Source organism: Sinohyriopsis cumingii, chromosome 3, assembly GCF_028554795.1.
Source record: "Sinohyriopsis cumingii isolate HCF-2022 chromosome 3, ASM2855479v2, whole genome shotgun sequence".
Taxonomy (NCBI): domain Eukaryota; kingdom Metazoa; phylum Mollusca; class Bivalvia; order Unionida; family Unionidae; genus Sinohyriopsis; species Sinohyriopsis cumingii.
In genome coordinates this window covers 109,811,903-109,838,418 of record NC_142963.1, presented here as the reverse complement: position 1 = coordinate 109,838,418, position 26,516 = coordinate 109,811,903, and the positions used below count along the sequence as shown (strand labels likewise).

The 26,516-nt window shown below is 34.8% G+C and overlaps 1 protein-coding gene across 2 annotated transcripts in view; it reads right to left on the bottom strand.

Annotated features, from left to right (window-relative positions):
* The window catches only part of LOC149803563 (V-type proton ATPase 116 kDa subunit a 1-like), a 121,771-nt gene that overhangs the window by 80,216 nt on the left and 15,039 nt on the right, over positions 1–26,516 (bottom strand). For both annotated transcript variants that reach the window (XM_089953294.1, XM_089953296.1), the window contains exons 6-12: positions 22,404–22,498; positions 17,194–17,320; positions 15,635–15,717; positions 11,566–11,659; positions 9,364–9,576; positions 5,545–5,695; positions 4,064–4,203 (exon numbers count right to left, since the gene is read on the bottom strand). In XM_089953294.1, the coding sequence (XP_089809420.1) occupies positions 4,064–4,203; positions 5,545–5,695; positions 9,364–9,576; positions 11,566–11,659; positions 15,635–15,717; positions 17,194–17,320; positions 22,404–22,498 (903 nt within the window). The remainder of the gene's footprint in view (positions 1–4,063; positions 4,204–5,544; positions 5,696–9,363; positions 9,577–11,565; positions 11,660–15,634; positions 15,718–17,193; positions 17,321–22,403; positions 22,499–26,516) is intronic.

Here is a 26,516-nt window from a genome sequence, read left to right as displayed (position 1 = left end):
CATTTATTTGCAATAATTACAGCCACTGTCTTCAACATAAGTCCATGTAATCTCAGTGTTATTTAATGGCAGACTTCCACTTCATGACCTTATTTTGGAATTGTCCGTTTGGTCTATATTCCTAGAACAACATTAATGACAATCTCTCCTGTTGATGTAATGACTCAACCATTTCCTGTTCTGGGCTCTTGAATAACAAAATGGAATTAAATTATGACAGACAAACCTGTTCAAGCATTCGCAAAAGTGTCATTTTCTGTTTATGAAGGTAAGAAAGGTTTAAAATAATTAAATCTCAAATTAAAAGATAGTTTTTGCCAGTTTCGGAGATGATTACTATAATGTTTTGTGAGATATTGCAAAGGATACTATTATGACCTTATGGTGTTAAGCTAAGTAACAGAAAAGAGCGATAACCAACAAGTTTAGTAAAATTCAACAAAAAATTTATTTCCCAAGAATAAAAAAGTGAATTTAAAAAACAATAATACAGTATGAGAATTAAATTCCAAACAGTCCCTATAGTTCTATCACAAGTCCAAATGTATAAAGTTCCAACTGAATTCCAGTGGTGATCCAAATAAGTTACAATATTGAATGTGTTGATGTTTCTGTAGTCTAGAACATGCTAATGTGCCGGCATTCTTTTGGTGTATCGCAAAAATATAATCCAAAATAAACTTGACTAATTCACAATAATCACAAATTAATGTTTTAGTCCAATAATATTATTAATCACTTTGTAATTCTGGTGAACAATATTTTAATAAATATATCCATCAAAATTACAAACTGAACACAACAATAAGACTGATTCTGCTTCAGATCTTAAGGCAAGAATGATTAATTTTTCAAGTAAACAACATTGATATAAAAAGCTAAGACACAATAATACAACCAGGATGTAGGTCAGCCAACTCTCTAAAACATTCAAAGTTGTCAACATGTTTAGGAATTTCCAAGTGGAAAACTGATGTCGTAGACTCAGATTCAAAAGACTTGTCCAGTAATTTTAGATGTAGCCTTACTGTCTTCTGTACCAGCAGACTTCTCCAATAGTACTAGATACAGCCTTACTCAATCTTCTTTACCAGAAGACTTGTCCAATAATTTTTGACAGACTCACTCAGTCTTCTTTATCAGCAGACTTGTCCAGCAATTTTCAGTGCAGCCTTCCTCAGCCTTCATCATCAAAGACTAGTCCAGTAATTTTGTCTTACTCAATCTTCTTTACCAGAAAACTTGTCATACCCTTCCACCTCAACTCTGTATAAAGCTGGGTTTAGACCCTTTACCTGCTAAGAGTAGTCTTTTGAATCTTTCCAGGTTTCAGCTTTATTGTACTGTCAAAGTTCAATTCCTTGAATATGCACTCATGGAAAAGAAATTTTAATTTAAGAAAAGTTAAGAAAGGAAGAGCAAAACGTACAAATCAGAAACAGGAACAGAAGGGGCAAGGGTATCACAATACAGAAATGGATATAGATATGGTGTAAATAGAAAATTGGATTGCACATGCATGCATGGAGTATTTGCTGGTTTTTGTCAGGTCGGGAGGGTTTATTTATTTATTTTGAATTGATGCATAGCTGCCAACCTTCCAGGCTCACAATTAGTGAAAATAGGGATAAAAAGTCATGAATTTGGACATGAATTCGTGAAAAATACCATGACAATAACTCCATCCACTCTGACCACTCCATCCACTCCGACCGTCAATACTACACTATATCAAGTTCGCAAAATAAAAATAAAACACTACATATATGCAGAATTATTTATTTATCAAGACATGCTACTGTGGCAGACTTGAACTTCCTCAACTGCTTGATCGTAAATTTGTTTTCTAAACAGTTCCGACTTCTTGCCTGCTGGTTGATCTTGGGGACTAAAATTGCTGGCAAATTTTCTGCAGCTAAGGAGGCCCTAAAGTCTGTCTTATTTTTCCTCACTAAAGAAAATACTCTTTCGCTGTCACTGTTACTGTGAGGAATGCACAGGAGCTGCAGCATTTCTGGTTCTTCCACAGGAAAATTTGGAAGCGATTTTAGAGTCTGGTAACATTTGTCCAAACAAATGTTTAGCATGGTCTCCAGCTGATAAAGGTAGATTGTGTTCGACAAGAAAACTCACAAATAATGCTTCAGCGTTGGTAGCCTGCAGGTCTTCCGCCAATGGTTTAAAATATTCCAGAGCTGAAATCTGGGAATTCTTAATTTTCCTAACTTCTACGTGTTTTTTGCAACCGACATTCTTCCTCACATCGTCTCTGCGATGGCACACCGAGTGCAAAAAGCATGAATGAATATTACTGTTTAATGGCAGAATGCACGGCCAATTTTTGATATATTCCAAATTAAACTTCACTTTTTGAGTAATACATTTCTTTTTCCTTGGTGGTGAAGACATTTTCAAGATCTTACATGCGATGCTGAATGGTAACTCAAATCAGTGTTTTGACGCATGCGCGGAGCAAACTTCCGGTTAGGCCCCAGTTAGTCTCAAAAGCATTTGTAAAACTAGTCTTATACATAGAGATTAAAATAGGCTAAAATGCTTGCTACCGGGCCAACTGTACTAATCGGCTCTAGATCTACTAATATCGTGACCAGCAGTACTGGACCGTTTCGGCAACTGCGAATATCACGACTAGCGCTTAACGGGAAATCAGTTATTTTATTAAAGATTTAAAATAATTGAGGATTGGAAAATTCGTGAATTTTTGGCTTACGGCGTGAATCCATGAATTGCTGAAAAAGTCATGAAATTCACACCCAATTCATGAGGGTTAGCAGCTATGTTGATGGAACAGAAGGAAATTTGCTAATCATAGTAGATTCTCTAGGAAGTGTGAAATGGTGCAAAGGAAATATTGTAAATACAGTGAAAATTTTCCAGACAGTGACTTGAACAAATGAATAAATGGCTGTACAATTTGCTTGATGATACAATCTTGCATAACGTATACAATTATGAGTCCAACTGCAAACTGCACAGACCCAGATCTGCCATTGCATAATGTGTTAGTACAGTTTGTTAGGATTAATCTGTAAAACAAACAACAAACCCTGGCTGTTTGCAGATTGACTCAACTTATAAGCGAGTATATACAGTACCAAGTCTGATCAGAAATCAAGCCTCAATAATATTTAAAAACAAGCTCTGATGGACAGATGGACAATGGAAAATACAAGACCAATACAGTGCCATACCATAAGCTCAGTTAGTCTCTGGCCAGAAGAGCAGAAAACTGCATTCACATAACATGGGAATATCATCAATTTCACATAACATGGGAATATCATCAATTTCACATAACATGGGAATATCATCAATTTCACATAACATGGGAATATCATCAATTTCACTTAACATGGGAATATCATCAATTTCACTTAACATGGGAATATCATCAATTTCACATAACATGGGAATATCATCAATTTCACTTAACATGCGAATATCATCAATTTCACATAACATGGGAATATCATCAATTTCACATAACATGGGAATATCATCAATTTCACATAACATGGGAATATCATCAATTTCACTTAACATGGGAATATCATCAATTTCACATAACATGGGAATATCATCAATTTCACTTAACATGGGAATATCATCAATTTCACATAACATGGGAATATCATCAATTTCACATAACATGGGAATATCATCAATTTCACATAACATGGGAATATCATCAATTTCACTTAACATGGGAATATCATCAATTTCACTTAACATGGGAATATCATCAATTTCACTTAACATGGGAATATCATCAATTTCACAAAACATGGGAATATCATCAATTTCACTTAACATGGGAATATCATCAATTTCACAAAACATGGGAATATCATCAATTTCACTTAACATGGGAATATCATCAATTTCACAAAACATGGGAATATCATCAATTTCACTTAACATGGGAATATCATCAATCTGAGTACTGCTTACATCAGAAAAATGCACCTCACCTGCCTGATCATGTAAATGTCATTGGTTTTCTTTGACTGTGCAATCATTCAAGTAAGCACCTGTTCCCTACCTCATCATCAATCTTCTTGGCCAGCAGTTTCTTCTCATTTAGTACCAGAAACAGTCCAAAGAGGAACATCAGGGCACCATGGCCCATGTCACCAAACATGATTGCAAAAAGGAAGGGAAATGAAATGATAGTGTACACAGCTGCAAACAGAAAACAAAACGCACATAAATAAGTTCACAGGTTTTTGAAAGAACATTATCTACTGAATACAGTAATCATCTGAATGGGTATACAATGGGTGTAACTTGTGTGCTTGGATTCAATATCTTTTCCTGCTACAGAAATCTAGAATTAATGTACATAGATGGACAAAAGGTCATTGCATTAAATCTTCTTGTCTTTTTAGGTAAATGACATTAGTCTGATATATCTAAATCTGAATGCTATTTCTTCAACTAAGAGAGAGAGAGAGAAAAAAAAAGAGAGAGAGAGAGAGGATTGGGCTAATGTGTTCTGTCTTTTTAGGTAAATGACATTAGTCTGATATATCTAAATCTGAATGCTATTTCTTCAAATAAAAGAGAGAGAGAGAGAGAGAGAGAGAGAGAGAGAGAGAGAAAGAGAGACAGAAAGAGAGAGAGGATTGGGCTAATGTGTTCAGTCAATATAAATTTGTTAGCATATATTTGGGCTAAAACTCAGGAAATTTGAATAAAGGAAACATTACTCTGGATATTTTTGCAGGAAGGCATCAATAGTCTTGGTGCTGAAACACTTTAACTTTATAACCAGTGAGATAATCATGCACAGCAGTATGGTCAATACAGACTTCACCAACATCAACAAACTGTCATTTGGATGTTGGAATTTTCAAGTTTGGAAAAATTACATTTACATATGTCAAAAGCAAAAGAAAAAGCAATTAGCAATCACCAAATCAACATTACAAAGACAATCACTAATCAGTTGAATACATCTTGCCCGACCCTAATTCCAACCCCACGTTTTATGAGAGTTTTGATGTTGATTTTTTCCCATCACTAAATTTGGGGAAATAAAAAAAGATATTTAGTCTATGCATTTGAATATGGTAGTTGACACTTCTTTGATTGGATTAACTGTACCTGGATTACCATCATGGTAGTTATGATACTTCAATGACAAAATGAAAATGTACCTGTATTAACCGCACAGTACAAGTGACATTTCAATGACAGGATTAACTGTACCTGGATTAACCCCACAGTATGTGTGACATTTCTTTAACATGATTAACTGTACCTGGATTAACCTCATGGTACTTGTGACATTTCAGTGACATGATTAACTGTACCTGAATTAACCTCATGGTACTTGTGATATTTCAATGACAAGATTAAGTGTACCTGGATTAACCTCATGGTACTTGTGACATTTCAATGACAAGATTAACTGTACCTGGATTAACCTCATGGTACTTGTGACATTTCAATGACAGGATTAAGTGTATCTGGATTATCCTCAATAAGTTGTGGCATTTCAATGGCAGCATTAAACTGTACCTGGATTAACCTCACGGTAAGCTGCAACTCCATAGGCATTAACAATTGACTGGAAGACCTTGGTAAACTTGTTGGTCTTGTTGTATGTAGGAGGAGTCTCTTTCGTTGTCATTCGATGCAAGATACTTGGCATATTGCTTCCACTCAATTCCTGAGTAAAAAGCAAAATAAATACATACATAAATAAAAAGATATTTGGACAAAATTATTAAACATCTGAACCTTCTATATTTTATGTAAATAGGATAAGTTGTACCAAACTATATTTAGTACAGTTTCTTTGAAAAAGTGGGTCTGGTATTGCTTAGCTGGTTCATTTTACTTCACTGAACCATTTAATTAGAGAGTACAAGCTAGGGAATAATTCAGACAATACAATTTATTTCACCTACCTACACCCCAAAAGTAAAGTTTACTTTGTCTTGATCTGATTAACATCAATTTACGTTTGTTTCAAAATAATGCATTAATAAACAATGTAAAACATCTACTTTTGTGTCAATTTTCCCATCAAAGATGACAACGGAATGTTAGAAATCAACAGTTTATGCTCTGTGGTCAACTTTGGTACTAAAAGTTGATGATTATAAATGCAAGAAATGACACTGCCATCTATGGAATTCCCATAGAAAATTTGCACATGATCCTTGAAAAAAAAATAATAAGAGTGAAAAATGGAATATTTGTAGCCCAATCTAAAGTGAATTATGACTAGTGATGTTCACCTCTTAAAATCAATCCTTTTATCCAGTATTTAATCCAATAAACACATGAAAAGAGGCCTTCTACTAGGGAAACAGCTGTACATTTTCAACGGTGACCTATTTTAATGGTTGCCATTTTAGACAAAAACTGTTGTGAAGATAAATAAGAAACATTTTAATATTTTTACAAAATGTAATAGTACTTCATTAGAGTCTGAATTGTCTGACATGAAAACATGTAAAATAGATATTTAATGGGTCTATTTTAAACATGATAAATCTGGAAATTTTACACTCACTTCTCACTATTTTCACCAACAGAGAGAATGCTTTTGATCAAACTTATTTAAGAGTTTGATGATATATTTCTGATGGGGCACAGAATGCCAGAACCATTTTTTAAAGTATTTTTTTCAGAAATTAAAGAACATTTTGGGTGTAGCAGTAGTAATGCAGTAAAGGATCTCAGACAACCTTGCACTCTGGTCTAAAATTTGACAAGCCTTCAATTACAGATCTATTACAGACTATCCAATTACGCAGCAGTTAGATGAACTGGATATAATTCAAACTCTATCTTTAGTGCAACATATTAGCTACAGATTATAATAAAAGTTGAAAAAACAGCCACAAGTATTTGTTTTTATTGTTAGAGCTGGAGTCGGTAATAGAGCAGGGTGATGATATTCATGGTTGATGTAATGAATGCAATTTCAAGAAAAGTGTCAGTCTGTGATGGCCTGCTTTATTAATATGTCACCTGTTAAAATGTATTATCAAAAGATCTGCAACATTTCACAAACGCTGACTAAATAATGAAACTTTATTCTTTAGAAGCTAGTTGTGACACAGTTTGCAATATTCACAGACAAGTGATTATGATGGCAGAAAATAACTCCTGATGTTTTTTAAATCAAGAGGCAAGTTGTCTTCCTGTAGCCTAGGCATAAAACAGTGAGCAGAGTACTAGCAATATACAAAATGTTGTAAGAATTCAATTATTTTTTTACACCTGCCTGAATTTTTTGGATTTTGGGAAATACCTCCCCTAAATGTGCAAGCTGCAACTCATGTTGCTAGAAACAACGTACTTATTGCTCACACAGGCTTTATTCTTTCATCTCAAGTCTGAAAATATGGGCAGATCTTGCCAAAATTATTGTATATAATGTTTGATCAAAATCTTTAAGTAATAACAAGTGCAGCCAAACGGACATGTATTACCACATTAATAGGCACAAATATCAATAATAATCAACCTGCCCTATCTTGCTAAGGCCAAAAACAATATGTTTCCTATTGTACTGTTTTTAAAATTCGGGTAGATAGGGATTTTTTTTAACATTACGTATATTATCATGATTAGTACATATAATGTACTAAGCGCTTCAAGTACTGGGCAAAAAAACTGGATCACTTTTATGCACAAATCAGTTCTGGGTAATTGTGTTTCTTTACACTGGGGAAAAAAGTACTAGGGTTGGCAATGAAAAACATGGATGGTCAGCTGACTGGAAAGATGCATATTTTTTGGGGGTCTAATATGGGTTTCCTACTAATTTTCTCCCAAATCTTTCAAAAGGTAACTAAATGTCATGTCCCCTTGGTATGTGTATATGTTGTTCAATACTGTTCATGATAAAATTTAAATGTGATATCACCTTGATAATTAAGGAGATGACACAGATACCCCTTCCAAGCCAACCCCACCCCTATGCTTAAATAAGTGCTCCAAGTAGAAAAGAGAAATAACTAAGGCAGAAAGAACATGCAAAAGAACATTTAAAATGGATAAAAGACGGGATGTAACTCTAAGGACACTTAAAGCATGATGACAGAACATATTAATCTGATGTCAATAATGTCTGCCAAGTTTCTGGCCAAAACATCAGAAAACTGGGGGACTAGCCACCCTTATATTAATTCTCATACATACAGTATATACATTTAACATCAAAGATAGGCACAACTCTGGAAAACCTAATCAGAATGCAACAACACAACTACAGACACATGTTCACCTAATGTCAATAATTTCGACCAAGTTTCTGGGCAGTTCATCAGAAGCCATGGAGCTAGTTGCATACTCAAGAATTATCACATATATATATATATATATATATATATATATATATATATATATATATATATATATATATATATATATATACACATACACACATATGAACATGAAAAATGTCTGCATAAGTCTGAAAATATGCATCACAGCATGATGACAGAACATGCACATGTTAACATGTTAATCTTATGCAAAGTTTCATTGCAATTCATCTCATGTCAATCATGTCAGCCAAGTTTCATAGCAATTCATCAAGAGCTTTCTAGGACCAGTTCTATACACAACAATTATCATGTATAGTATATACATTTAATACCAAATGGGCAAAACTTGGGAAAAGCAGGTACATTCTGATAACGATATTTTCAATTTCAACACAGTCCATGAAAAGTTGGGGAGCAGTTGTACAAATTTCTTTTTTACATCTGTACATTCTTACATAATACATACACATGTAAAGATGGAAAAGTCTGTCATTATTTGCCTTTAGTATATTCAATGTGGAAGTATTAAAAAAGTGAGAAAAACTGTAAAGCTCTCTCTGAAATTAATTAATACTTTTTCCTTATTCAATGTATGCATTTTGCAAAATCACCTGAAAATAAGAACTACACATACAACGTGTTCACTGATTTTGGATGCCCCACCAATACTTGAAATGAGTTAAACCATACACTGCTATCACTGCTGTGGTAAGAACATACATATTTCCAAAATGGCTGCCAAGAAAATATCATACCACGTGTTATCAAAATGTGCTTTAAATCCTTTAGCTGGATCATTTTTTTCCATTATGATATTAGAGGACTGTAAAGGGTGAGAAAAAAAAATGTTCATTTAAAATAAGAAGATGAAAGTTCAACCAGTTAGCATACACTCTCTGGTTAACTGTCTGTTTAAAGCAATTAAAATGTGATTGAAGTTTAAAGACGATGCAAACTGTAAATTATCATAAACAACCTGACCACCTGATCCAAGGATATTTCTTGACATGAGGTATGTGTTTATTCAGTTAATAGTGTGTAAATAACTCACAGTTCCATGCTGTAGTGCACTCTGAACCTGATCCAGTACACGCACAGGTGCCCAGCATTCAGCAATCAAGCTGTTGTGTGACACATCAAAATTACACATGTTCAAGGTATGGTATATGGCCTTGATCTTCTTTGCCTTAATAATCCAGTTGTGAATTTCCTTCTGACTGTTTTGCAAAACACGGTGACGATGCTGCCCTGTCTGTTGAAGAACCTGTGGACAGGAAAAACAATTACCAACACTCAAATGATACCTACCAAGATCTCAAAAAAAAAACCTAATCCTGTGAAATCATTTATTTCTGTCTCTTTTTTCATGGTTTTGCAAGAAATTACACTTTTGTTATTACTTATATTTGTAGGTTGGAGAAGAGGCCCCTTGTATTGTATTCACAGCATGACGCAGCTAATGGTGTTTTAACTGTGTAATACAAGTATAAAGATGTCAGCTGTTGACCTTGAGCCATTCACTCTGTGTACATCCAATATTGTCCATTTAAAACAATGCACTATAATTAAATGCTGATCTCTGATGTTAAAATTGAGAAGAATAACATTGTTTTTCTTCAAACATTCATTTCTACTATTATAACTGAACAGGAATGCAAGTTTAAAGTGTCCTTTTGGATACCTGAAATCATGGGAACATTTTTGCATCAACACTAGCATTTATATGCTGTAGAAATGACTATCAGTCGTCTGCCAGTAATGTGATGTTATGATTATGTTAGGCAATACTTGTTCACAGTTCATAACCATTTGCTGTAATTGTGGGCCTTTAAATTTTTCCTGATGGGACTTGTGCTCTACAGGCCAAAACAGAATGTCTAGGGAAAAAAAAGACTGTTTCTTCTTTTTAACTCCTGAGTATTACACATCATTTTTGATATTCATGAGAAACTCCAATATACAAAATTTGGTAACAAAATTATTTTTCGTTGTTCCAGTTAACATGTTCACAAGATACATAAAAAAACACAGTACAAATTTTGTCATGCCTTTTGACTCTAAACTGTGGTGGCTATATTGGATGTCAGATCAATGCCATTTTCATTTAGGACCAACTAGATATCCTTAGAAGTCTTTCTGCAAGAAATCCATGTCCGTATGACCATCCATTCAGTAGCCATTTTAATATAAAATTTTCAAGATGACAACTGTAGCAGCCATACTTTAACAAGATTGGAACAATTTTCGTTTATGAAAAACTAGATATGGAGTATTCTGGTGAAAACCTCATGCTGTTAGGACTTTCCATTTTGGAGTAGCAATAAAAAAAGTTGTTCACTCTGGCTGCAATGGTGGCCTTATTGAAATTCAGAATGGCACCATTTTCATTTAGGACCAGCAAGACAAAAAGTCTTTTTGGTGAAAAACCCTTGTTGACATGACCATCCATTCATTAGTAGTGGTAAGATTTTCAAGACAGCCACTGTGGCACCATTATCAATTATGAACAAAAACACCTTTGGCTGAATGTGTGTGCAAAGATTTCTGGCGATCCCCTAAATAGTTTAGAAAGAATAGCTACAGCAAAGTTGTGCTAACTGACAAACAATGAACTTACTGGTCAATAACCAAGTTGCACAAAGATATTTCAAGTAGTTTTTGAGTTATACTCCAGAAATGAAAGTGCGACAGGAAGACAGATGGAACCTGTTTCTATATCCACACTAACTGTGATAATTAATATCTCTACCCTAAGTCTTTGAACACCAAAATTTCCAAACACCTTAAGTTTTCTTTATGGAAGAAATTTTTTAAAGCACCAAAGTTCTGAGAGTCATAATTAGTAATTTTATTCTTTATTCTAATTTTTGGATGCGCTTGTTTAATTTTGCATAACGAAACAGAAAAGTAATCTGTATTAATACCCTGTCGAGTTTTTGAATACAAAACTTGCAATTATGAACAATGCCATTAAAAGATACCTAGTGTAGTTTCATATTATACTAAGTTATTATATTCAAGTTAGCATTATTCAATTGATACAATAAAACACATTTGTATTGGTTGCAGTAAGAGGTTTCATTTTGAAACTTTTATTTAGATAAAGATAACATTTGCTAAAAGAGTACATAATTTGATAAAGCTGATATGCAATAACTTTCATACTTAAAATAATTTAATTAAATGTGAAAACTCATTTGAGTCCAAACTACATGTGAATTTTCAATCCCTGTTACAATGCACAAGAACTTACTGTGTGGAGATCTTCTAGGCGGGTAGACACCCCATTCAGCATCTCGGCTCTTTCCTTTCCAGTCTCAGGACAAGGATACAAGTCAGCACGAAATCTGTGGAAAGATACACACATGGGGATCACTCATCTGTCTGAAGCTATCACCTCTCTACGAGACTATACAGACTAAATTGGTGTTTGAATTCAGGACCAATAACACAAATGAGATCGAGTTTCACAATTTTCCTACTTGGCAAGCAAATAACAGGATATTGAGATGGCCACCATGGAATTTGTACTGTAATAATGCAAATTTTGAGCATTATAAAAGTTGGGACATTCTACAATTATTTTCATGTACTAGCTTTGGCACACCTGATAACTTTTTTGTTGCACACAGACTAGCATTTAGCACTATTGTGTTACTGCAAAACACTAACAATGACTAACATTTAGCACTACTGTGTTATTGAAAATTACTAACAATGACTAGCATTTAGCACTACTGTATTATTGCAAAACGCTAACAATGTCTAGCATTTAGCACTACTGTGTTATTGCAAAACACTAACAATGACAAGCATTTAGCATTATCATAATGTTGTAATAAATAACAATATCTTCTCCTTTGTTTTGCACCAGACTTTTTTTATACTACTGTTGTTTTAGATGTTATTACATTAAAATTGCTGCCAATCATTATTCTTGAAAATTTAAATACTTAACCTATTTAAATGTGGTACTGAATACCAAAAAGGAAAATAACTCCAAGGTATGGTTTTTCATTCACATTAAAAGCCTTGTTTACATCAAGCAGCATCAAATGGAAATTGTTAACTTTTGCTCAATGAAGTACAACTCTTGTTTCCAATCATAGGCACCACTGCACTGAACTTCATTAATTCCTATAAAACCATGGTGTGTTACAAAAAAATTCTTGATAATATAAATATACAAAATTATTATTAACCCTGCTACTTCTTATTGTATTGATATTATAAATTTTATTTGTTTAAATTATACCTCTTTCATTATGATGCCTAATGTATGTTATTTTGTTACCTTCTTTTATAACTTATTGTTCTGAAATTTATGCATCTTGTATTTTATCCATTTTATATATTTTTGGAAGGGGAAAAAATGTGCATGTTGTTAACAATGCTGATATGTAATCTTTGAAGGTGTCTATACTTTTTGTATATTCTTATCTGACAGCACATCTACATCAGCATCATGTGCAACCTTTGACCCCTAGGCAGTATCCAGCCCAATGCCTGATTACATTTGTATCATACTGTGTTACTTTAAAAATCACTATCTGGCCTCTAGAGAACATTGCACATGCCTGATGTGAAATACTAAAAGCCTTTATATCCCAATTCTATTTTATGTCATGGTTGCCATATGTGATGCTGGATTGTCATCATTTGAAGAAAAAGATTAAAAGCACTACATGCCACAATGCTTTCCTTTAGTTTTGGTGAAATTCTGTTCCGAAATTTTTGAAAGGAAGTTGTATTTAGCAAATGTATATGGGACAAAAATTGATGAATACACCAGAGGCCCATGTGGGCTGGAAACGTGATGTGATGTGATTTTTGATTTTTAACGTAGCTTTAACAATTTTTCAGTCATATCGCTACGATGTCTGCAATGTGGCAGTTTATAGTGATGTCTAGCACTGGGGCATCATGCCGCAGACATGTAGCATGATGTCCCACCCAGTCACATTATCCTGACACCAGGCCGACCAGTCCTAACACTAACCTCTTAATGCTGAACGCCAAGCGAGGCAGCTGTTAGTACCATTTTTTAAGTCTCTGGTATGACTCGGCCAGGGATCGAACCCACAACATCCCGCATCCGAGGCGGACGCTCTAACCACTAGGCCACCGGAGCGGTGGGGCTGGAAACATCCACATACATGATATCTGACAATTAGCAAGTACAGCTTACCAAGAAATAAGGTTCAGCAGGGTGCATTATGTAAAAATTACAGGGATGGTACAAGCCACACAAAAACAAACTGAAAATTCTCCATGCAGTTGTGGGGCATGTGTAAAGTGTACAATTTTATCATAACTGAAAACATGCACAATGCTTTCAAAATCATCAAAACATGTCAGAAAAGATTATTAACTATTATTATCATTTATTTGTTTGAAAGCTCTTATGTACATGACTATAACTACTGTATCAGTATACAAGTATTCTATATCTGTTGATACCCTTCTTTCTCCTTGTATGAAACAAAGGACAGTTATGAAAGTGCTTTGGGAACTTGTGCAAGTTCTTGAGCTAGACTTGTCACTTTTGGGCTATGCACAAAGGTAAGCCATGTTCCACAATGAACAGATCAAAGCTTCCTGACAAAAAATTTGATCCTGTATGTTAATGGTTTATGGTTAATGGTTCTGATGAAATATTACTACTGGCACATTAGGAGCCAGCCCATACACAGTCTGGGGTGCCTACAGTGATTGTTGCCATTTACACAGATAAAAGTGACTGAAAAAATATGATGAAAAACTGCTGGAAGCTTCTGTATCTTTAAATCTGATTTTTCCTGCCTATGCTTTTTCAATTTAGCATGGTTAAGGAATGATTTTTTTCACCAGCTGATCAATAGTTAATACCGTCTTTTGCAGCTCATGCACCAGGCAAGTCCAGGTTCCTTTAATTTCCACATGTGTTCAAAAACAATACTCCTTACTGTCATCTTTCAGTTCTAACCAGCTTCATTTGAAATGATGTTTTTACTGACTGTCAAATTTAGTGATGTCCACACATGTTCTTTCAACAAATTTAATTTCCACAGAAGCCATGAAATTATTTCAAAAGATCTGGTGTGTGCAAGATAAAACTTGAAACTGCTGCAAAAAACACAAAGAAATAAAGAAACCATGACAAATTCCCACTTAAATTATATCCAGGAAAAAAAGAAAGAAAAAAAAGAAAGAAAAAGCAAAGAAGTCCACCAGACATTTAAACAAAAAAGAATAAAAAGGATAACCAGTCTGCATTGAAAAACAGGAATTCTTACTAAAACCGAAAGGGTTCCATGACTGAAACAGCTGTTTCAAGGCTTTTTGATCCATACATGTGATCTCCCTATATGCCAAATCGATTTATGTGCTTTTATTTTAATGACATTTATGACGATGAAATAACATTTAATTTGCACAACTGTTCTTGTTTTTATGCAAAGCTGGCACCAGGTGATGTGACTCATCTGCAACTCATGTAAGTGCATTTGTCTCCTTGCTCACCAAGAAAACTATGCATAAAATATCATTACTTGAAAACATAGTGGTATGCTTTGCCCAAGAACTTTCTAAATTTTCAAGTATCCAATGATAACAATTACTTTTGATTCATACCAGTTTTTTCATCTACACCATAACCTTGGGAATGCATCTATGGCATAAAACAAGCATCATCCGAATTGAGAGCATATCGGCATCACTGTCCAGTATTGAAAGATCTCTACCCCATAATGCTTTCAGTCAAAGTCAGCCTAATTTTGCTCAGCATTTTGTTTTAGTTGTATTTATCTACTTTTAGTCATGATGACCTGCGAATTATTTTTTTAACACGACATTGTTTAAAGATTTTTCTATTCTTAGTAACAGAGGCCAGATCTGATGGCAGATCAGCATCCTTTGTATAATTTTATAACTATTTATGCCCGGATCTTCCTTTCTAATTTGGTCTAAATGTATTCAAAAGGTTTTTGAGATGAAGTCATATTTTGAGTAAGAACAAGTTTGAAAGGCCTTCATTTCAGAATGCTTTCTGTCAAGTTTGGTTGAAACCGGTTTAGTGGATTTTAAGAAGCTAAAGCTGAAAACATTTCTTGATGGACTGACAGTGGATGCTTGGCCTCACCAAAAGCTCAAATGGCCTTAAGACCAGGGGAGCTAACTACAAACCCCCCTCTAAAATAGATTTTAACTCTACTAAAGAATGTGTTATGTTACAAGCACAACACAATACATTTATAATTTTTTTAAAGAAATCTTTCATGTCTTATTTATCCCTCTATTCCAGTGCTTTTAAGATGGCTTGAATAACTTGTGGACAGACTTACCCCTCACAGATTTTCCTGACCCTGGCCTTCAGTTGTTCACCTTGGAAGAACACGATGAACACCATCTTGTGTATTTCATCTCCCTGTAATTTTTTTAAAAATTTGCATTATTAAAGTATTAATCCAAACTGCGAAATAGAGAACAAAATTAGGACAAGAGACAAAAGTGAGCCTGAGCTTTCTTACATGGCTGAAATCTGCTTTATAACAAACTGCAAGAGCAGTTAAGGAAGAAAACTGGGTCGGTTTAATCTATTCTGTTGAAATATCTCCAGTGCTATTGACTTGTACATGCCACACCCCCCACCTGGTTTTGCAGCTGGTCAAAATTCTTGTCACAAAGGACAAAATCCATATGGATTAGAACCAGAATACAAACAAAAAATATACTGAAAAAATTATTTATATTCAGCACTCATTTCATTTCAGCTAGTCTACATGTGTAACTTTCTCTGAATGAATGTATTTTGGAATTCTGCAATGATAATGGTCAGGTGCTCAGAGTGCTATATTACATTACTCTCATCCTCATTTTAAAGTTTTTTTGTGTGTGTGTGTGTGATTTGGATTTTTAACGTAGCTTTAACGATTTTTCAGTCATAACACTATGATGTCTGCAGTGTGGCAGTTTATAGTGATGTCTAGCACTAGGGCATCATGCCACAGACATGTAGCATGATGTCCCACCCAGTCACATCATCCTGACACCAGACTGACCAGTCCTAACACTAACCTCTTAATGCTGAGAACCTTTTAAAGTTTGTAAAGCGATGTTGATTTGTCCTTTCTTCTGATCTGACATATTCTGAAGTTTGAAAAGATCCATTTGCTCTAATATTTTCCATCATATAACATCCAAAACTCACACCATAAAGCATTTCACTTAAAATGTGGAGCCATTTTCTTTAAAAACATAGACTGGTTCACTAACTAGCTTATCAATAAAACGAACCTGTTAGGCAAAGTTCATTTTTGAAGAAACCCAACTGTTTTCTTGGAAATGGGTCACATACAGTTGCTATAAATAGTAAATAAGGAGAGTACTCTTAAGCTATTCTTACGCTTTTTCTCCTTAAGAGCCATAGAAAAAAGTGGACCAGTTGAGGGATCAAAGCACTCAAAAGGACAATGTTACAGACTTGGCACAATTCCCTGAAAATATGCCACTTCTTTTTCCCATAACATAAAATTTAACTTTATAACAAAACCAAATTTAAACTTCGATTTTTGTCAGTAATTCTAATACTTACTAATTCTTATTTACAAATGTATTTATTTAAAAATGAATTTAGTGTATTTTTATGAAAATAAAAGAAAGAGAATGGGTCTGAAGTACCGTTAAAGAAAATTAAAATCATTTTTAAATTAGTATAGATCTGTAATGTCATCAAAATGGGAAAAGGTAACAAATCTGTGATGAGTTATCCTCCCTGTAAAATCTTTAAATGAGTATAACTTGATAGTTAAGATGTCCTTTTTATTTTTTAATCTTTATTTCTAAATGCCAGTGTCACTTCAAATATTCTACATTTCTCAAAAGAGTATGACATGATACTTACTGTGTGAGGGTCTTCAAGTGCTCTTTCAATCTCTTCATATTTTAGGAAGACATTTCCTCTGCATGCAAACCACAGCATTCGCTCAAATGCAGGAATCTTTATTCTTTGCATAACACCAGCAATGAATCTGCAATGACAAAATTATATTAGACTGGCTGAAAACTACAGCATAAAAGCAGCAACAATGTAAAATGTATTACATTGTAACATGTACTTTGCCTTTGACACAGCCCTTGTACTATCTGTGCTGCATTAATAGTACAAGGTTAACATTTCATGATGCAGCTCAGTTCAAGGTGCAGAACTGTACGATGTGTATAAATCATTACAAAGGTCAGACTTGACTCCATTAGTAGTTTTTGACAGTTTATATATATTTATATATATATATATATATATATATATATATATATATATATATATATATATATATATATATATATATATATAACCAAACAAAGAACTCTTCAAAAGCATCAAAAATATGAACTTTATCTTTAAAACTTTGCTACACTTGGCTGATTTTGAGAAAAAAATGAGTTATAATAGGGTTCAAGCAGAGTATATCATCTGTTTTTGAGTACTAAGATGTACAGTATTCAGATAAAAAGCACTTTTGTTGGGAATGTTAAATTTTTATCTCACACACATACACAAACATATGCACACAAATACCCCTCCCCCAGATCATTTCTGAGTTATATGACACTACTACATCAAAGAAAAAACATCAAGGTCAGGGCTTGCATATCAAATCCCCAGTCAAAGTATTAGTATAAAATGTGTAACCATGGCCCAAAGGTCATACCATCGAATGAATTGTTTAACCAACTAAACTTCACTTTTTGTGCAATACATTTCTTTATCCTTGCTGGTGAAGACATTTTCAAGATGTGGTGCCAAAAGGTAATTCAAATCAGTGTTTGTGTGCATGTGCAGAGCAAAATTCCAGTTAGGCCCCAGTTTCTCTCAAAAGCATTTGTAAAACTATTCTTATACATAATAGATTTTAACATGCTAAAATGCTTGCTACCAGGCCAACTGTATCAATCAGTTATAGTTGCACTAATATCGCGACCAGCAGTACCGGACCGTTTTGGCAACTGCTGACACCAGGACTAGCGCTTAACAGGAAATCGGTTATTTTATTAAAGATTTAAAATAATTGAGAATTAGGGATATCATGATTTTTTTGCATGCAGTGTGAATTTTTGAATCGCTGAAAAATTCATGAAATTCACACCAAAATTGTGAGGGTTAGCACTGTGAAACAAGTATCATGTGATCAGCATATTCTGTCCCATGTTGAATTCTATTTAATTTCAGCAGATTTACCTTGCCTCATGTTTTAAATAAAGTAAGATAATGATATTTTGCTTAAGATAACTCAATATATTAGAAAATAACAAAATTTTCTTCACCAGTGAAATTAATGCCATGCACTTGTGTGTATATTGCAGATAACTGAATTTTGGGTTCAGAAACTATTTTCGTTCTGTCACTCAAAGTGAGCTTGATCATTGCAAGTTTTACTGCATTTTTCTTCTTATCCAAGGTGAAAACAAAAGTTTACTAAGGGCCTATGATCAAGAATGAATGCTATTATGCTGAAACCATTTTCTCCTTTCAGGCACAATGATCCTGAGCCATAACCTTTTGATCCCAAAATCAATATGCATCTTCCTTACTCAAAGCTTAAGGGATACAAGGTTTGGTAATTGCAGACTGTAGGCAACTCAAGTTATTTCCTCAAACCATTTTTCTTCTAGTCAGTGGTTTTGTTTGTAGTTTTGTAAGCTTAACACCATTTTTCAACACATGGATATCAATGGCAGCCAGTATATCTGGTTGAAGAAGAACCCAGGAAAACCCCAGGAAGAACAATCAACTCATGTGAAGCTATTAGCAAACTTTCTCACATACCCACGAAATCTGATTCCAGGACTCAAACCCATACTAAAGAGCTGAGATGTCAGTGATGGACCTCAAAACTTGTTTACATCTTATACAGCCACACAGCTGCATAGTTTGGTAACAGTATGTCAAACAAAACTTTTGCACAGAAACAATTTTGTTTTCCTTGTTAATTAACCTAGAGTATTTTTTTACCCCAGTAATAATAATGTTCTTTGTATTCTCTTGGGCAACATACCTGCAAAGTGAGGTAAGGACAAGTCAAGCCGGACCCAAATTATTACAGGCCTTTGTGCATATAGTGAGCAACAAAGGCACAACTAATCTGACCAGTTGGAATTGTGACACAATCCCTCAAGAGCTATCTAGTTAAAGCAAAAGTGTTAGTTCCATTTACCTGCCCATATCAATTACCAATTTAAACCACAAAGGCTAAATTTGAATCCTTTAATTTAAAGGTAGATAATACAGATAACATACCTGTATAAATTGCAACCCATCATGATTCTTCTCATAGTATGATTGGGGAATGTTTGCATCAATAAATGGATGGATGAATTGATGGACATCAGTGTTTCCCTTTACGCACATTTGTGCGTCAGGGATGCTAGCTGGAGAAAATTGGCGTACACATTTTGTTTTTTTTGACGCAAAGGATTTTCATAATGTGATCAGGATTTATTTAATACCCAAATGCACTGGACGAGGGATGACACTGTATATACTTTGAGCATAGGCATTGACTGGTTCCCTGCTTTGTTTGTTCCTTGCCTTGCGCTCCTCTATTTGTATAGCAGAGTGCAACGCAGGGAACATTCGAAGTAATGAACCAGACTAGCATAGGCAATATCATGACGGAGTAGCTTCCCCTAATCTCACGAGCTCTAACACGATTTCCATCGAGCTCAGCAAGCTGTCAACTAGATGTTTAATCTCAATGCTTGCTGCACTAGAAAGTGATCTCCAGATTAAAACGACGTGCACTAAAAATCATTAGCGAAGAAAGTGAAAGAAGCAGAACGCAAAAGAGTAACTGTGGATCTAACTTTAATGAAAAATGGAGAAAATAATACACTTGACTGGAATATGGTATTCATACATTAGGATTACCGTTGTGACTTATGATCGCGTGATTGCGAAGACTGCAAAAGTGAATAATCCTTTCGTGACAGGGTTTTAGAATTTTTACAAATCTGCCCTTGTTGCCACACGATATCTGGAGAACACATTATAACCCAAGACATTCTTTCACAACAAAGAAATCAGTAAACTTGCATAGACAAATGCGTTATTTGGATTACAAAGTCAGTGGGTCATTGCAGATTTTGTTGGTTTTTAACTTTGCTGCAATAAAAGATAGATCTTAAAGTTCAAGTGTAAGTTATTAGAAAGAAGATGAATCATTCTCCTCCTTGATATTTGGATAAATATGTTCTAGGATGAAGTACAATGAAACCGATGATAGTACACATTTTATGAAAGGCAGTAATTTGACTGCCATTTTGTTTAAAAGATTTATTTGGTTTTTTTGTATTGGCTTGTACGTACTGTGTTGGGCTATAATATTGCTTCATAATGATTATAAGGAGACTGTTAAAAGTACGACTTTAAAACAAAAATGAACTAATAAAATTATTCTTTGAATGGACAATGCATTTGTTTGTTAATTGTGCATTTTGATTTATTTGTATGTTTTTATATATATAGAGAGAGAGAGAGAGAGAGAGGGGGAGGGAGAGAGAAGAGAGAGAGAGATTTTGGTTTATTTGTATGTTTAGAGAGAGAGAGAGAGAGAGAGAGAGAGAGAGAGAGAATGTTGTGCAAGTTGCAATATTCTATTTCAAGCTGCAAAAGTACAAGTCATATAAAAATTTGTCAGTACATTTTTGACCCCCACATTTTTTATTTGACCCACAGTTCTGACACCAAGGGTTTTTTTTAACCCTCAATTTTACACCCCTGGGGGATACACTGGGACATGCAAATGCATGAAGAATTAATTAAATGAATAAGAAATTCAAATAAGCCTGAGATCACTCAGTGGCTGATATCAGCCAGATAGCTAAACTGCAATTGTAGCTAGCAAAAAAATATGGGTCAGCAGGATACTTTCTGTTGAATTTCCTCCTAATATTTTTGAATGTTTTTAAAATATTCGTTTCAAGTTTTATCCAGTATTTCTATCTGATGACATATAAGCATCTTTTGCCTGACATTGAAACACCTCTATGCTAGTATGTTCTGTGCCAAATTCAGTCAAAATATATTCAACAGTTTTGTGTGATAAAGTTGTGTCTAAATCTTTTTGCTGTTAAGGGTGGACTGGCATCATTCATATAAAGTAGAAAGTCCTCTATGCCAAGATGCTATCTTCAAATTTAATCTAATTAAGTGAGTAGTTTAAAAAAAGCACTGTTCAATGATTTCCTGCTTTTAGTAATAGTGGCCATATTTGATTATGGAGTGGCATCATTATTTTTCACGGACTTAGAAGGTCTTCATATATAATGGTGGATAGGCATCATTTGCATAAATTTAAAAGTCTTGATGCCAGCATGCTTTCTACAACTTTAATGAAAGACATGACAACTGGATCATTTATTCCTTTTGATATGAAGGCAGCATTTGTATTACTGAATTAGAAAACTGGGGAGGGGTAATGGTAATTGTATGCAGGATTGACCACAACTCCTCCTGACAAAACAATGTTCAACAACAGTGATAAATCTTTCTGAGCTTTAGATGATTAATACTTAAGGCTTTCTTGAATTTGACACATACTCTATACAATGCACACCATCAACATGCTGTTTTACACATCATTTTTAAAAGAGCATAATGAATAGAAATGGCGATGTTGTGAACAATGTGACTATTCAGAACTTTGACTTTACAATTATCTTGTGATTCAGAGTTTGGATTTCATGTGATTTAGCATGATTTATTTGCTCCATTATAAACTAATTAATTACCTTACAATAATGCACCGTTTTTTTATAAATGCTGTCAAACTCGCTGGGTAAACAAACAAATATTTGAATACCAATTTTTCTTTTGACTATTCACATAAAGTATATTAATTCAAATATTTGAATCTTCATTTCAGCTCTATTACCTTGTTTGTGTACCAAATGCCGCATCTTAGAGGCTGTATTAGTCTGAGCCTATTTTCTGTACAGACCACTTGTTGATTTCCAACCACTTGCTAATTATGCATGCAATTTATCCAATCATTTCAGTAACTCTTTAAACCCAAGTTCTACATCAAAATACCAATCAACACTGTGAGGACTTACCCCAGTTGTACAGCTGTTGATCCTGAACGATCCTCCTGTATGTTCACAAGTGCCTGTTGTGCATCATCAATGATAGTGTGGTGGCCTGCGCCATGCTTTAGAGAAAAAACAAAAAGCAGATGTATGCTGAAACTATCAGATTCAATCAACTGCATCTCCACATATGCATGTGAAGAAAAAAACAAATGTTTAAGGTACATTTTTGTTTCTCTCAAAATACTTAATCAATCACATTATGCTAGGAATAATAGACTACTACCTCGTGAATCCAGCTGCACTAAAAGATGAAAATCGTCTTATTGTCTATGTTTAGCTAGACAAAAGGCAGTAACTTTTGCCCATTACCTCTCCTTGATACTAAAATTTGCTTTATCATTCACATTACATTAGGAGAATAAGTAATAGAAGGATAGGATGCTGAGCATCTGACCACTGCCTTGGGTATTCTTTTGGAGATGAGTGGCTGGATTCCCTCAAAGAAAAATTAATTATGTACCTTACAATAATGCATATATATATGCACAGACATACACACACACACATGGCTGAAAAGCTGAAGTTGAGATCCTATCACCTGTCAAATTTTCATTGGCGAATCCAGCGAAGATAACGGGTGTGTTTATTATTCTAGTTGGGTCCAGTCACCATCTTTGCTGCTGCCACCGGCCCTACCAGATCCAGCATTTGTCTTTGCGATGCTTAATCTCTAAGGTAAAAGCTCAAAAAGGTTTACTCTGCATGCCAGTCAACAGCGTATATACCTCAGATCAATATATTTCATTAAAAAGTCAGGCTCGCTGAAATAGCTCTAATCTCATGAGCTGTACTCTACATGAGGTTACTCTGATTTTGAGAGATCTCAGAATCCACCGAGCACATAACCCACTTCAACCACAATGCAAGGTCATGAGGGGTGATGCCTTGTTTCCTGACCTTGACCATGAGGAAGTTATATTTGCACGTGTCACAACTTATCTCTGTGTGTCCCAAGTAGTGCTTGAGGGTGCAGAAGTGAGGCTGCTTTGATCTTGTGAGATGTCAGAGTAAACCAAACATATGACCCCCTTCAGCCAGGAATAAAAGGCACGAAGTGTGAAATCTTGTGTTCGGTCTCACAGAGATAGCTCAAAACTTCGGAGCAGTAAGCCACATAAGAAGAGGTGTTGCTCGTGCCACGACTTGTTTCTGTGCATCTCAGGTGGAGCTTGAGGGTGCAGACAGGATCTTGCATGGCTGCCTCTCTAGACTTGTCTATGGGAGAGGACAAATGACAACTTATTGGTTACCTATGGATGGTAACTGATTCTTGGCAAGCAGGCCTGGTTGTGTGAGGACTACTAAACAATCTGAACTGAACAAAAAATATTTTGGCTCAACTGAAATGGCATGTAGCTCACTGATCCTGCATGTGAAAGCTGAAGCTTTCGGGAAGCATGTCTTGTATGATAGGAACTTTAGTGAAGCATGAGCGAGAGGTTCAAACTTGCTTGAGTTGAGCCAAATTAGAACCCAAGACAAATTCCATTTTGGAAATAATGTTAGGGATTTTGTTTGCTGGAAATGAAATCTTTATCATGCCTAATGACACATCTGCCATGATACTGGAATGTGTCCGAGATCATTGATCCCTGAGGGCATGAACAGAATCTTTCATGGCTGCTCTTCTTCACCTGGCTATGGTAGAAAGCGAGCCAGAAAACTGGTTGACTACCAACAGGCATGTTCTGTTCTATGTTACAAATCCCAATGGTACATTACGAACCACTGAACCCTCAAATCTGAACTACGAGAATTCTGGCAAACATAAAAGGGGATGCAGCCCTCTTAACCTGCATGCTGAAGCTAAAACTATCAGTAAACATGGTCTGTATGACAGTGACTTTAGCGATATGTAGTCTAGAAGTTCAAAAGGATTTGAATCAAGCCATGTTAAAAAAAACGTTTGGATCCCTTTGCAGAAATGACACAAAAGACACAAACTAAAGCAGAATCTAGTGAAGGGTTGAAATTACTAGGTCGTTAAAACACAGCTGTAACAAATAGACCTGAAATGTGTCGTATCATAAATAATTTGTTGAAATTACTAGGTCGCTGAAACAAAACACTTTCATAACCACATGTTTAAGACACTGCATAACAGAAACAGTGTATACATAACATAAATAAAACAGAAGTCATGGCAAATTTCCATGCTTTGAGCTGGCCAGTAGAACATTTAATTGATATATGCTAAAACAACACAAGACACAAACTAAAGTAGAAACTAGTCTAGTGTGAAATTACTAGGTTGCTAAAAACAGTCATAACTAACAGATCATTGAAGTGTTGTATCACAAACTTTTGACCCTATTAAAAACTTATGTTGCATGATAATAAAAATTCTATCAAAACAACATGAAATACGAATAAATTAAACATAATTATCAATCAACATTAAGAGCACCATAGCAGACGGAGTAAGCGAATAAAGTTAAATATAACTCATAGAGACCTTGTGTATGGTAAACAATAGTGTGGTGGGACAGTGGTCCTATGAAACAAAGTCCCAACCTGTAACAAATCTCTCAAAATATTGGCAGAAATTGTAAACTAAAGAATTCAACCTGCAGTAGATCGATAAATCCGAATTATAAATGCAAAATAAACGTTGGATGGGTTCATAGGAACACAAAAACGGGCTGGATTGTCGGAGGCTATTGCACTGTGTGTGTCTCAGAACACAGCAAAGCTAAAATTTGGCAACTCCTGGTGGTATCAAGGAGAGGTAATAGGCAAGAGTTACTGCCCTGTCTCAAAATAGACGATAAGACGATTTTTCTTTTAGCAAGACTGGATTCGCGATGTAGCTGGCCAATATTCCTAATATAATATGATTGCAGAACATATTCAAAGGACAAACTGGTCAATCTCAACATTTCTAGCATTAATTGCTCTCACCAAAATATTCAATAAAATTACAATATTGTCATCAAAATTAAACAAAAATCTACTGCAAATGAATAAATCAAGGGCAACCCACATGAAAAATTTGGTAAAGATATCATCAGAGGAACTTTAATTTCATTTCCCTGTCCAAATGCCTAAATCAATATGCTAATTTTGCTTCAACAAGGGCAACATATAAATAAGGCCTGATGAAGGTACATATATTCAAACTCAACCAATGCACAGAGAATGTTTTTATCTGGACCACAATAACCCTGAAAACTGGGCCCCTAAATCAAGCAGAGATCTGATGACAGTACACGAATAATTCTTGTGCATGTGATATTCATGTAAATAGCCCAAATTTGTCTGTTTACAAGAAACTAGAATAAAAGTTTCAATTTGGAAACCAGCTTCCCTACAATCCTTGCTAGCTTAGTAGGTCAAAATTGAAACTGTCACCCGCTGCAATAGTGGAATTCATTTTTTTTTGTGCAGAGAAAACTTTGCTTTAGTCTGCAAGAGTGAGTTTCACAATGACCTTCTGACCTCTAGATCAAAAGGCTTCTCTGTATGATCAAAGGTTGCATGTCTATAAAGTCTGGTGTAGAGATATTAGAACAAGTAAAGTCGTTAAATGGAAATGTGCTTTCTCTGGCCACAATGACTTTCATTTATCTTTTAGACCCCTAAATTGATCAACAGTTTTTGTTTTGTCATGGGCTATGCATACACAGATACTGAATTAGGACTCCATTTTCACGCGTGTTCATAGTGACCTAGATCTTTGACCTCTGGAATATAAATTTAATAGGTTTAGCATGAAAGTCAATATGATTCAGTGCAGAACATGCACAAGATCACACCTGGGTCATACTGCAGTCATTTACGTTAATTTTCCAAGCACTAAGAACTTTCACTGTCTCTTTCTTTGTTCATATTTGCAACTGCACTGGCTTGTCAACATCTGATTATTGCTACTTTGTCCGTGGCTGAACACCTTGCAATGTTTACAGCTGTCACTGCACAATGTATTGAATGTTGATCAGCAGTTATACATCATATTAAAACACAATGTTTGGTATCATTCTGAATTACTCATTCAGTCAACAAGAATGACCCTTATGACTAGTCAGTACTTGCGCAAGACAGTTTTGTAATCACCAGCAGTGAAATCACTGCTTCAGG